This window comes from Micromys minutus (genome assembly GCF_963924665.1).
Source record: "Micromys minutus genome assembly, chromosome: 23".
Classification (NCBI taxonomy): domain Eukaryota; kingdom Metazoa; phylum Chordata; class Mammalia; order Rodentia; family Muridae; genus Micromys; species Micromys minutus.
Genome location: NC_137958.1, coordinates 23,189,303 through 23,202,964, shown reverse-complemented (window position 1 = coordinate 23,202,964; position 13,662 = coordinate 23,189,303). Strand labels below are relative to the sequence as shown.

The 13,662-nt window shown below is 41.6% G+C and overlaps 1 protein-coding gene across 1 annotated transcript in view; it reads right to left on the bottom strand.

Annotated features, from left to right (window-relative positions):
* ADAM22 (ADAM metallopeptidase domain 22) overlaps window positions 1–13,662 on the bottom strand; it is a 217,288-nt gene that overhangs the window by 62,523 nt on the left and 141,103 nt on the right. Inside the window, exons 6-8 of the mRNA XM_080936202.1 lie at window positions 8,951–9,014; window positions 7,232–7,301; window positions 1,718–1,788 (exon numbers count right to left, since the gene is read on the bottom strand). Coding sequence (XP_080792328.1) covers window positions 1,718–1,788; window positions 7,232–7,301; window positions 8,951–9,014 — 205 coding nt within the window. The remainder of the gene's footprint in view (window positions 1–1,717; window positions 1,789–7,231; window positions 7,302–8,950; window positions 9,015–13,662) is intronic.

Genomic DNA, 13,662 nt, shown 5'->3' with positions numbered 1-13,662 from the left:
GGGAAAAAAAATCCCTAGTAGAGAAAGATCTTTCTCATTCCCTGTGGACTTACTAATCTAGCAGGTATTCTGGTGAGCCCCAGCATTTTTCTCAATGCCTTGGACTTCCTTTTGAACCACACAGTATCACACAAACTCAGTCTCATGAGTCCCAAAGACCATTCTTAGCAAAGTACAAGAAATTGTGATGCTTAGAACTTCAGGGCACGCTAAGAGGATCTTTCTCCTAATCTGCCCACTCAGAATGAATAATAAAAAGCAACTTTGTAAATTAAATCTTCATGAAAATTGTTTCTACCTTGATTTAACTCAAGACATCCATGTGTCTGTATCTAAAGAAGGGAGTGGCTTGTAGAACACACAGGCTTCTGAGGGTGTGGTTCAGAGACTCTGTGCACTGAGAGATACCTGTGGGACCAGACTTTCTAGATCAGAATCCCAGCTCCTTCTTAAGCTGTGTGCAATCTGCCCCCCTCAACACATAGGGGTCATAACAGTACCTTCTTTAAAAGAAAATCATGAGGAGCAAATGTGTTAATATTTTGTCAAATTCTTCAGTTAAGCAGCTAAAATTCTTATAAAATGGTCAAGCACATGATAAGTTTTTTAGCAAAAATTAACAAGTATAATTCACATAAAAGTCTGTCTAAAAATACATTCTAGTTTTACCAGGCATGAAAACCTATGCCTGTAATCCCAGCACCAAGGAGTCTAGGGCAGGATGGATGCTGTGAATCTGAAGTCACCTGGGGCTACAGATTGAGGCCCTGCCAAACAGCAAAAGGAAACAAAACAGTAGCTGCTTTGTGTAAAGGCAATGACAGCAAGCGTCTTCATATCAGTTACTGGGGAGGCTGAGACAGAAGGACTATAAGTTCTACAGCTGCCTATAGAGCAGGTGCAAGTCCATACTGGACAACTTAAGCAGACTCTAGCCCAGTGGCAGAACACTCACTTGGCATGTGAGCATCACTCGGTTCAGTCCTGGTAGACCAGATGGAGGCTGACATGTGTATGAGGGACAAGCACACGCATGTGTATTACCCTGTGCTCTCTATAAAGTTCTTCACACAACCTTCAGCAATTCACTTTAGTGGCCGTCTGTTTCCTTCCTCAGATGTTCCTTATGCCACACACACACACACACACACACACACACACACACACACACACGGAGGCCCCCACAAGTGTCACTGGCTGGCTTGACCTCCGACAGCCAGATCTTTTGTTAACCATTTGTTAACCGTGTGACACAGGACACGCCATCTTCAGATGTGAGAGTCGGGAGAAAGCACTAGCTGCCTCTGTGGTTTAAGGTTCCTAATGGACAGCTGCTATCACTGCAATGCACAGTTGGCCAGTGTTAACGCTCTGTTCTCATTTATAGAAAGTCAGAGACAGCTAGAGTGAGAAGAGTGTGTTTTGTGGCTTCAAAACCTGTCAGGAATAGCAAAGAAGAGCCTGTGACGTGGTTCATGTCTGAGCATGGGAAGACAACCTTACTTCAAGCAGAGCTGTCGTGATCCACAGAAACGAGGAATCCATGATCCTCATAGTCTAGCCACCTCATAGAAGATGAGGCAACCCTACTGCTGCTTGCATGCATCTGTCACCGGCCCTGTCTCCCCACCCTCACAAACGGCTGCAGTGTAGACTCAAAGGATCGCCAGCTGCCATGTGCTCTAAATATCACGGCTTTACTCCTGCAAACACATACCTGCCGTTTCCTCCGCTTTAGTCTCGGCTTCGAAATTAACTGGGGGGGAGTGATGTTTACCCGTTGAAATTCTACAAGGAAATGAGAACAGACAGTGCATTTCCCAGACTTCTTTGGTAGCAGGCAAAGCTTCCTTAGTTCTTCTTTAGACTTAGGGAGTATATTGAGCAATCCTGTTATGTTAACCACAAATAAGTATCTAGTGGGCAAACACAACACGAGAAAGCTCAAACACGCCTGTCCTGATTCATGTCATTTTTTTATAGCCGTACTAAAAATAGCAACACATTCTTTATTTAAGACTTGTTAAGTAGACAACCGACTGTCTCTTCCGTCATTAACCTTCTCTAGGGGCTGCAAATTGAAGAGGAAAACGGGAAGCAAACGCTGCACACTCTTAACAGAGAACACTGAAACGCCGACTCAGCTGTGTCCCATAGGCACTCGGCCCATGACAAACTTATCCAAGGCCTTCCTTGTTGCTGCCGGGCAATGCAGCGGTCTGAGTCCCTGGCAGGTTGGAACCACACATCCTATCAAGCCTATGGATTTGTCTCTGGGCTCTAGGCTAGGTATAAAGAAGGACTTTCTATGTAGTGGAGCAAACAGAGGGAACCAACAACAAAAAATTTTCCCTGAGTGAGGTAATGATGGCCTAGAAAGACAGGCGTGGTACGGACCCGCTTACCCACAAGTACACGAGTAATGCAAACTTAACTTGGGGGTTTCTTGGTCTTTTTTTTTTTTTAATAACTTTTTAAAATGATAAGACTGAGGAAGTAGGGGTTGGTCTGGGAGGAGTCAGGGTAAAGACTGGGGGAGGGGAAACATGATCGAAATATATGCATTGTGAAATTCTCAAAGAATGAAAACAGTCTTATCTTAATTCATCTGGCACATTAATACCAGATAGGTAACTTTAGGACAAATAAATAAATAAATAAATAAATAAATAAATAAATAAATGGGGGTTGGTATGTAATACTGAAAGCATCTGTTCACCCAAAAGATGCAACACTTCTTCCAATCACTGATGAGCAAGCTCAGACCTGACCCCTGGTATTAGAGCCTTCAAAGGAAGTTATAACTCCAGCTGACAGTTAAAAAACCAGTGATGGCCATTCTGCTAAGCCACATGCAGGTACGTGACTCTCAGAGATTGTGAAATAATAAATGTTTAGCCACAGCAACTTTTATACTAGAAATGGCTAACACAAACAGAAATCATAAATGTCTTTACAATGCTTCTTTGTTTTATACCTGTTCCTATTTATTTGTAATCCTCTCTACCCCCCAAAAGGCAGGGAAGGTTGGAGGACGCCCATCCCACTGGTCTCTTTTGTCTGCACTGACTAGTTAGCACAGTTGCAGGAATGTCCTCCAGGGCAGCAGCAGTGGTGGGATTAGGGATACAAAGCAAGTCTTAACTATATAACATGAGAAAGGCTGAGTTACATGAGGCATTGAAATAAACAAAAACAAACACGAAAGCCCTTGATAAAAAGGAATGAAAATTTTGAAGTGTGATGTTTTATTTATTTATAATTTGGTTAGTTATATTCCAAATGCTGCTCTACCCCGCCCCCATCCCAGAGTCCTTCCCCCTTCCTCCTTCCCTCTCTCTTTTGCCTCTGACAGGGTTGGGCCCTCCCTGGATATTCCCCCACCCTATCACATTCAAGTCTCTTCAGAAATTGGTGTATCCTCTCCCACCTTCTGCTACATACATGCCAGAGGCCTCCATCCAGCCTGTGTGAGCTCTTTGGTTGGAGACTCAGTCTGAGAGTCTCCCCAGTACAGGTTAGTTTACTCTGTTGGTCTTCCTGTGGGGTTCCTATCCCCTGCAGAGCCTTCAGTCCTTCCCCAACTCTTCCATAAGAGTCCCCGACCTATGAGCAGTGTTTGGCTATGGCATCTGCATCTGTCTCAGTCAGCTGCAGGCTAGAACTGCTCAGAGGACAGCTATGCTAGGCTTCTGCCTCAAGCATAACTATTTCATCTTTTGTAATTCAGTATTTCCAGAAGGGCCTGGAAAAATTAGTTTTTTGTTGTATTTGGAGCTAGAGGTTAAACCAGGGCTTCATGCAAAACAAAACAACAACAAGCCTAAAATATATGGGAAAACATGCATTGTTATACCCACGAACTGAAAGACTCATCACTAACTTGTTTTTCCACAGTTAATATAAACATTAAATACAGTCTATTAAGAAGTTAAGAGGAATCATAGAAACTGACAAGTGGGTTCTAAAACCTGTTTGAAAATGCAAAGAACCTAGAAGAATTGAATTAATTTGAAAAGAAAAACTGAAGGAAGTACGGTATCTGATCTCAAAACACAGTATAAAGTCACAGTAGACCAAATAAATAAATAGGCAATGAGTATCTCAAAAAACAGAGTCAAAGGAATACTTTATGATAATCCAAATAATTCAGTGTTGATAATACATCTGACAAAAGCCTTTTATTCAGCCTATATCATCATTTTGCTTTAACTTTTGGCTGAGGTCAAATGTAGACTATGCAAATCCTTCTACAATGCAACAAACTAGAAGAGACAACTAGGACTGGCAACTAGTAGGCCTACACTATGTATCAGCAGTCCAAAATCCTCCCTGTGAAAGCTCAGTAGCACAGCGGCATGCTCCCTGGAACGGCTGGCAAAGCTTGAGCACCGCAGAAATTCCTCAATACCTGGTACTTGAGTTTTGGAGCAATTCCTCCTGCCACATGGTGCTGAAGTGAGCGTACAATGACATAGCCACTCTGAAGAAACAACTCAACAAGTTCTCATAAAACAACGGTTTTCAAATTAGAATCCTTAGGTTAATAAAATTGGCATGTCTGGGGGACATGCTGGAAGTGAAGTCTCAGAACTGTCCCAAAATGTCCTAAGTTCGAGGCTCTGAGTTGAGGCCAGCAATGTATAGCCACCAGCAGGTACAGGCTGAAGTTTGGTGACACTGAGCCCAAGCTACACATAAACCTTCCCAGGCCATCCATGGGTATGTACTAGAAGAAATAAAAACATGCTTCTACAAAAATAGAAATACAGGGAGGAGAGAACCATGGAAAGAAAGAAAAAGAAAAGACTTATACAAAAATGTTCATGGTTGCTTATTAATAATAGCCTCAAACTGGAAAAAAACCCGAATGCCAATCAGCATAATTAATAAGAACTTACTGTATTCATACCACAGAATAAATTCAATAAGAAAATCAACAAACAATTGCTACTTTTGACAACATAAACCTCATAGGCATATGCTAAGCAAAAGATAAAAAATATAACATGTGGTTCTATGTTTTAGGTCCTACTAAAGGCAAGACTAGTCAATAGGAAAAATAAGCAGAAAAGAAATTGCAGAAGTGGAAGGCAAGCTGGGGGAACTGGAAGTGGCTCAGTAATAAAACATTGTATCCCAACAGGGATACATAAGGGCATGGATACAGTCAATAGGGCACACACAGAGCCAGAGTCATACACAGGACTTATGTTTTGTGCACATCAGTTTTTGAAGCGTCAACTAGTCCACTGAAAACAAGATTCTTTTTATTCTCCAAAATGTGTTCTAAGGAACAGTGGTCCTGAGAGCCATGTCACAGAAAAATAAAAGGAACTATGGTCAAACGATCTGGCAAAACCTAATTACATTATTTCTATGTCTAGGAAATACACAACAGGTGAGTTGAAGGCGGTGCTGGTGCCCATAACACTGTTCAATTACATTCAACCTAAAATTAAAGAAAAAAGAACTTGACCATTTCTTGTTTGTCTTGTTTGTCATAGTGAATGGTAAGTAACCTTGAAAGACAATGCTACTCTTAAATCATAGGCAACCTCTGATTGGAAAACTAGAAAGGGGCGGAGCAGAGCCTCAAACTCAGCACCAGGGAGGCTAGGGCAGAAGGATCTTTGCAAGCCTGAGGCTGAGGTGGGCTACAGAGTTGAACCCTGAGAGAAGAAAGAAAAAAAAGAAAAAAGCAAAGAAAAGAAAGTGCCAAGTCACTTCTGTAATTATCTCTGAAAAGGAGCTCTAAACAAAGTTTAAAAAAAAAAAGCATAAGGCTACATTGTAGCACTCCGATACTGAGGTCTTTGGTAGGGAAACTTTATTATTTTAAATATTAATCAATGCTGATTGCTTCCAGGAAGAACTACTACATTGTAGTTTTATTTGTACACAGCCATTCAAGATTTATTTTGTTCCTATAACTGGCATTACAAAGTTTCACAAAGTTGGTGAAAGCACAGTATGAGTCTTGTAAAGCGGGAGTACCTGTGTTTACCCTCAGACTTTTCCAAGTAGTGGACTCTTTTTCAACTTTAATTGTTTGGTATGTGTGGCACAGGTGGGACATGCATGTGCCATACCTCATGTGGAGGTCAGAGGACAACTTTGAATCATTGCTCTGTAATATTCATGTGGGTTCTGGGGACAGAAGTCAGATCACCAGGCTTGCATGGTAAATGCCATTTCCCACCGAACAATCTTCCTGGCCTCCAAAATAGTGAGTCCCACCAAATGGGACTTTCTATCCCTTTACCAAAGTAGAAAGTGTTAGTTCCTCTTTAGGGAAACTACAAGAAGCTGATGACTCACAGCCTCATTCTAGAGAGGAACGAGATTAGAATCTAACATTCACGTCATTCTCTAACACAATGACAGAAACTATTAACTGTTTTTCTAATGGTAGTTTGGATTTGCTCTTAGGTTGGCCATTTTCCCCCTATGGTTTCCTGCGACTCTCTCACAGCAATCTTCCCAAAATCATAATCCTTGTCCTTTAATAGTTAGCTGTGAGACCCTGGAAATGAAACAAGGTGAACCCCTAGTTCATGTACAAAAGCAAAAACAAACAAATGAGTTACATTACCATACAAAGTTATTGCAAAAGCTAAATTGATTACAAGGAGCAAAAGACAGATTATGTCCCTTTCAAATTTCTACAAACATGGGGTCCTAGCTCCAAGGGCTGTTCTGCTTGTCATATAACATGCAGATGTACCTCTCCAACCAACATCTATAAAGATTAAACTGTACACATAAATGAGAGGGAAACCTGTGCCAGTTTCATAAGTAGCACACACATATATAAAGCGTTAAGCTATAACAGCTTTTGTTTTTAATGCTCGAGCACAGAGCGATAGATAGAGAAATAGCACATTCGGGGAGCTAATGACTCATGCCTATGTTCAGAGAACCATCATTTCACCACCAGGGTGGATTTCCACATCAGTTCCCATCTTTACAACTGTCTCTTCTAATTCCTAACATTGAATCTTAATTTCTTAAGTGTTCCTCCTGTGCGCTTAAGCCGTATCTTTCTGAACCTCGCGGTTGTAAATAAGAAGCTAGTTTGTATTTTATTCCTTCCTTCAACGCAACTTGACAGTCCCTCAAAAATGCCATGAGCAATTGTAAATTCGTGTTCAGCATATATATTGAGTCTAAAGTAGTAACTGAGTTACTGGGTTGCCATTTTTAAAAATTCCCAATAGGAATAACTTACCAGATGGAAGGTCATCCAGGGGAAATTCAAACAGTCTGGATTTGTACACGGAGTGAAACTTAGACTCCTCCTGCAACAACACAGGGTAGAGATTAAGCGCATCTGAAACAGTATCTTCAGATTCAGGCAATCGTAGCTGGAGAAGCTAGGCCCCTAAAAGGACGGTAGCCTGAGTACAAATTCTCCAGCTTTTTGAGAGGCCATGAGCCCAGACTGCACAGTCCCCATGAAGAGTGCCTACTTCCACCACTATGGCGGGCCCCCAATTACAACCAAAATGCCTCATAGGCAGAAGAGCCAAAGAGGAAGTCATGGAAAATAAATGAATGGACCTATTAGCCCAAGGGAATGTAAGGCATCTAGGAAAATGGCTTAAGGATTGGCTCCTTTCCCAGACCCCTGTCCCCACTTCAAGAGCCAGATAGCTCCAGTAGGCAGTGAATGCTGAGCTACCAATCTTCCTGATGACTGTAAGCAAGATGACAGACACAGCAATGCCCAGAATCCACACATAGAGAGCGCTAGAAAGCAAGAGAAAAGCGCAACACTTTCCCTTCTAAGAAAAATTACTAAGCATTCAAATTTCATGTGGCCACGTCTAAGTGCTAAAAGATTAGAATGTTACAGTATGTAAGGTATGTATAACCTCTAAATTGTCAGTGCCATGCACAGTGAGGCCCGTCTTAGTTGGTACACTAGTCAGATGGTTTCCCCAGCAGCGCTGTTTGACAGGTGGCAAAATAACGCGTGTTCCTGGAAATTAGCTCTTCTGTAAGTGTTGGGCCAATTCTTCGTGATTCAAGGAAGTTCATTTGTATATGCAAAGCAGGGATTAAAAACTATATCTCCCCACAGACTATCATGTCTGAAATTAGCCAAAGACCAACAAGGCTACTGCAGTCTAAATGTTAACTCAATCCTTGCCTAATTTGTACCAAATAAATGTATCAACTCCTACAAGAAGAAAATTAAAAAGTCCTGGGTTTCTGTAAACTTCGCAGGCATCGAGCTTTGACAACAACAAGTCATGTAGAGAAGTGTGGGATCCAGAAGGGAAAGAGGGGGAGAATACACATCTGTGGTTCTGTACAGTACATATATCTCCAGTACATATATGGACTGAATGTATGTATCACATCCCAGACTCACAGAAACCCACTGATGGTGATGGTTGTAAGGTCATGCCATTGTACATGCAGAGAGGGCTCATAAGAGAAGGGTAAATATTAAATAAGGTTGGGAGGGTGGCACCCAAATCAAGATGGCTGGTTCCCTCATAGGTCGAGGAAGAGATAATCAAAACTCTCTCTGGCAAGTAAAAGTACATGAGGAAGGCAACCACCTGCCTCCCAAGGAGAGAGCGCACAGGACACCAACCTTACGGGCATGTTGATTTGTGATGTCACAGCCTAGCCTACGGTATTGGTGTTGTTGTCTAAAGTAAGGCACAGAGAGAAGTGTGGCTTCAGATCTCACTTCAGGGGAAGTATTTCCAACAGAAGAGAGGAAGGGCAAGAAAATCAAATAGAAAAACGTGTGTGCTTAATTTGCTTCACATCTGTGTGTGTGTGTGTGTGTGTGTGTGTGTGTGTGTGTGTGTGTGTGTGTGTGATCCTGTCTCTAACAATACAAAAATATAAAGACTGTAGAAAGAGTGGAAAAGACGAATGAAAGTCTATGCACTGAGAGCGACATTTGCGCTACAAAGAGAGCACTTACTTGGGACATCTCGTTCTCTTCCGGCTCAATGAGATACGTGTGGTTCCCATCGTAGAACATCCCACTGCCAAGTACAAGAAAATAATTACACAAGGCCATTGAGTCTCATCCAGAGCAAGATCACCGTAGGGTCAGCAGCACAGGCACAGTTTCATTTAGCATCTATTTCCCAAGCCTATCCATCATCACGAGATATGTGGCACATCACACAGGCATACAAAACACACACACACACACACACACACACACACACACTTCTGCAAGGCAAAGGCTCCCCACAGCGAGACCCTCCCACCTTGAACTCCATGCCTTTCTGCATACTCTATATGTTTTCCATTGTTCTTCTAATATAAAATCCTGAGACTTACTATACAAAGGTGACTTAGAGTATCTGTGAAAGTGTAGTAGGCCTTGAAGAACCCTCTTCAGACTTCTAGGCTGGGGCTCTGGGGGCCATATTGAAAACAAATCTCAAGTCTGACTGCAGGTATATTCCTTTAATCCCAGTGCTTCAAATATTAAAACAAGTCTCAGATGCTGCAAGTGGTACCCTACGCTTGCAATCCCAAGTATTTAAAAATGGCAGCAAGAAGATCACAGGTTCAAGGTTGACCTGGGGAACTTGGTGAGCTCCTGTCCCCAAGTCAAATGTTGAAAAGAACGGCAGGTAAGAATACAGCTTGGTAGTTGAGCATTTGCCTAACATACACAGACATCTAGTCTGGGGAAAATAGCGACAAAGCCGCCAAGAGCAAAAGACACCTGGATGACTCAGGAGTCACAGGTTGCCTGAGATTCCACCAAGAATGGCCTCCTACCATCCAAGTGCTTTGGTAATCGGAGGAAGCATATTTCAACAACTTGCTATTAACTAAATCTTCCCAAAACTGTACGAGGGAGAAGCGGTGACCATCTTCACTGTGCAGGAGAGAGGCTGTAGCCCACCGAGATTCAATAACTCATACAGAGGAGATGCATGCATTCTGGGTACAGGAGCCAATCATCTGCGATCTGAGGCCACCTTCCTTCATTTGCTCAGTGTGAACTGACAGAGAGCCAGCAATGCACAGCTGCAGATGCAGATGTGACACAGCAAACAAAGCAAGCCATTTCCTGTCCTCCTTTTAGGGAGCATTAAAAGAATAGACATAATAAAGAAGGAGGTGTAAGTTAGGTGAACGGGAACTTTACGGTGGAAATTAAGCAGGTTAAGGTTGGTAATTATCACTAAGAGGTTGGGTGTGAGAGAGCTGAAAGGGAGGGCTACTGGTTTCTCCTAGGAACAACCACCTACCTACACCTGTACAAAGGGCATTCATGCAGAGACCGACATGACAAAATTTCTTCTCTCTACCCCTGCTAAGAACCAGCCAGATCCATCCAAGGGTACTGTATAACCATTGACTTTTGTCAAAGTCCACATGGCAAGTGGGCTGTTTTGATTCTGGTGTTATTACCTGTCATAGATTTGTGAACTCCGAATAAAATTAGACCTACTCAGACAGAGGGTGTCTTCTTTGAACTACCTGTATTAGACTGGCCTGCAGACATGCCCACGGGGCATTTTCTTGAATAATGATTGACATGGGAGGGCCCAGATTTCTATAGGCAGAACCATCCATGGGGCTAGGTTGATTAAGAAAGCAGGCTTAACAAACTGGGCAGATCAAGCCAGCAAGAGCAGTCCCCCAGAGTTCTGCACTGGTTCCTGCCTCCTGGTTCCTGCCTTGAGAACCTGTTCTGATTTCTTTTGAAGATGGATGGATGGACTACAGCCTTTAAGCTGAAACCTTTCCTCTCCAAGTTGATTTTGGTTAGTGTTTCTTCACAGCAAAAGAAAGTAAACTAAAATACTGTCCAATGGGAAAAATCAGAAGTTTTTCCATTGATTTTTGATATATGTTGTGTAAGAAAGCATCATTAAAAAATTCTGAAATCATCTGTACTTAGAAAATTCTGATTTATCTAAAACAACCTTGAGATTCCACCTCACAGGTCAGAATGGCTAAGATCAAAAACTCAGATGACAGCAGATCCTGGCGAGGATGTGGAGAAGGAGGAACACTTCTCCACTGTTGGTGGGGTTGTAAACTGATAGAACCACTCTGGAAATCAGTCTGGTGATTCCTCAGAAAATTGGACATAGTCCTACCTGAAGACCCAGTTATTCCACTTCTGGGCATATACCCAGAGATGCTCCAACATACAATAAGGGCACATGCACCACAATGTTCGTAGCTGCTCTATTTATAATAGCCAGAAGCTGGAAAGAACCCAGATGTCCTTCAGTAGATGAATGGATACAAAAATTGTGGTACATTACACAATGGAGTACTACTCAGATATTAGAAACAATGACTTTATGAAATTCCTAGGAAAATGGATGCATCTAGAGAATATCATCCTGAGTGAGATAACTCAGTCACAAAAGAAAAGACATAATATGCAGTCACTGATAACTGGATACTAACCACAGAAAGCTCTGAACACCCCAGAAACAACTCACAGGCCACATGAAGCTCAAGAAAAACAAAGGCCAAAAAATGAAAGCCTCAGTACTTCTTAAGAAAAAAATAAATGTATAGCACCCTTTCAGAGTGTGGTACAGGTGGACCTTAAATCATTAATAATCCAAGAGCTAAGAATATAGCCTTGTGGCAATTTTTGGTATTCACAGATCATTATGCTTAATCTACACTCACCAAGAAATGTTTCCATGTTACGTTCTGTCCTACATGTACTTTATGCTTATGATAACTAGTGGGATTTCAATGCATGCTATCAAACCTCTAAAAGAATTAAGTACTGACAAAAATATTCATATAGTGTTATGCCAAAATACCTTTAGAATCTGTATATGTATCCCTCTTTTTTACAAATAAAGTTGTAAGAGAGAGAAGAAAAGAAAATTCTGATTTATCATAACATGCTGTTACTAACATAAAAAAGAGCCAGCAGCCTCATTTGCTTTGAGGATTGATGCCTTCATATTACAAAAAAATTGTACATATGGTAAGCCTATAACAATTAAACCTTGTAACTAGAACCACATCATTAAGAAACAGCTGAGCTACACTTTTATAAGGCTGAATCAAAATAAGAGGAAACTGCAGTCATACTTACAGATTTCCACCAGAGGGCAATAAACTTATATTTGATTTCATGTTTTTAGGTTCCCATAGTCACAAGATTTTTGTTATAACATCAAACATATATGGATCAAAATATTACCTACGAATCCTATGAATTTGTACAAAAGTGGGAAGAAGGCTTACTAATCTAATTTTTCCACTTTATATTCTTCAACTAAATGCAGTAAATCAGAAACATGGAAAAAAAACCCTGTATATACTTGGTCATTTATAAAAGATGAAGATGAATTATGCATGAAGTAGTAAAGCTCATAACTAACTAATATAACTTAGACAGCCTATTTCTTTTAATTCTCAGCTATACAGTTCCAAAACACTGCCACAAACAACTGTGTTCAGAAGTAAAATCATGACGGCAATAGTTCACCACCAACAAAAAAGTACGAAGTATGCTTATACCATCTCAGAAGGCCCCAACACACTTGTACACAATTCGATCAGTTCTCGCTTTCCTTAAATGACAGCAGGAGGGTGGAACCCAGCTGTTTTTCTTACAATTGCATGCCCAGGAGATCCCGTAAAGGGGGCTCACACCATCCTCCTGGTTATTACAACATCCCATCCATTGGGAAACAGAGAAGCCAACTGGAAAGTGGTGAGCATAATGCTCACACTGTGACTTGGCCAGGGCTCTGAGAGTAAAGAGAGATGGCAGAAGGTCTCCTGTTTTCATATCACTCTTCTGTCCAACTCACATTTGGTGTTACAAATGTCATCAAGGTCAAACATGCTATCCCCAGCTGTCAGCCATGCTGTGTTGAGGTCAGCTACATCACTTTTACTACGAAAATGATTTCAGCAAGTCTTTCATCTGGAAAAAAAAATTGAAGGCCCTCATACAATGAGCAAAGGTGCCTTACCTGGGATAACCTTTACTCAAGTGACACAGGACCGGTAAATATCCAGCTAATTTATCATGAGAAGCATGTGGGAGCTCTGCATTACAGAGGCGCACACCTCCCTCCTCTGACATTTTCTTAGCCTGGTAATCTCCCTGTCTGTTTGTCTAACATACCTCTTCCCAGAGCCTGGCCAGAAGTGTCTGTCACTTGGGCCACTAGCTGGACTCTGTGGCCTATGTCATTCCTTTGCTATTGTAGATTTGAGACCTAACACCCACTGGAAGAATCTGCCACAGGGCCCACTCTACCTGCTGCAGGTGACATGCCTTTGGAGCCCTCACACTCCACCTGTCCTTCAGTGACAATACTTAGCTTATATTTGGTCCGGGTATAATTTATTTTCCTTTCTCAAAGAAGACAAATATGCTTAATCTTGTCCACAAAATGTACCCAGGCCACATTTGCCCCATTCACCACTCTGAGGTCACAGGACTCACACATCCTAAAAATGCCTTAATATTCCTAGTGTCTGGTCCACAGCAGAGTTCCGGTGACAGGCTATCAGATGAAAAGGGCTACATATTTCTAAGTCACTACAACTATCTACTTACAAACCTTAAAAACAATAAGTCATAGCTCACTGTATGCAAGATAAAATTAAGAAAAAAGTTTAACAGGCCAGAAGGAATTGATATAGTCTAAATGGAATGCTTTGGGG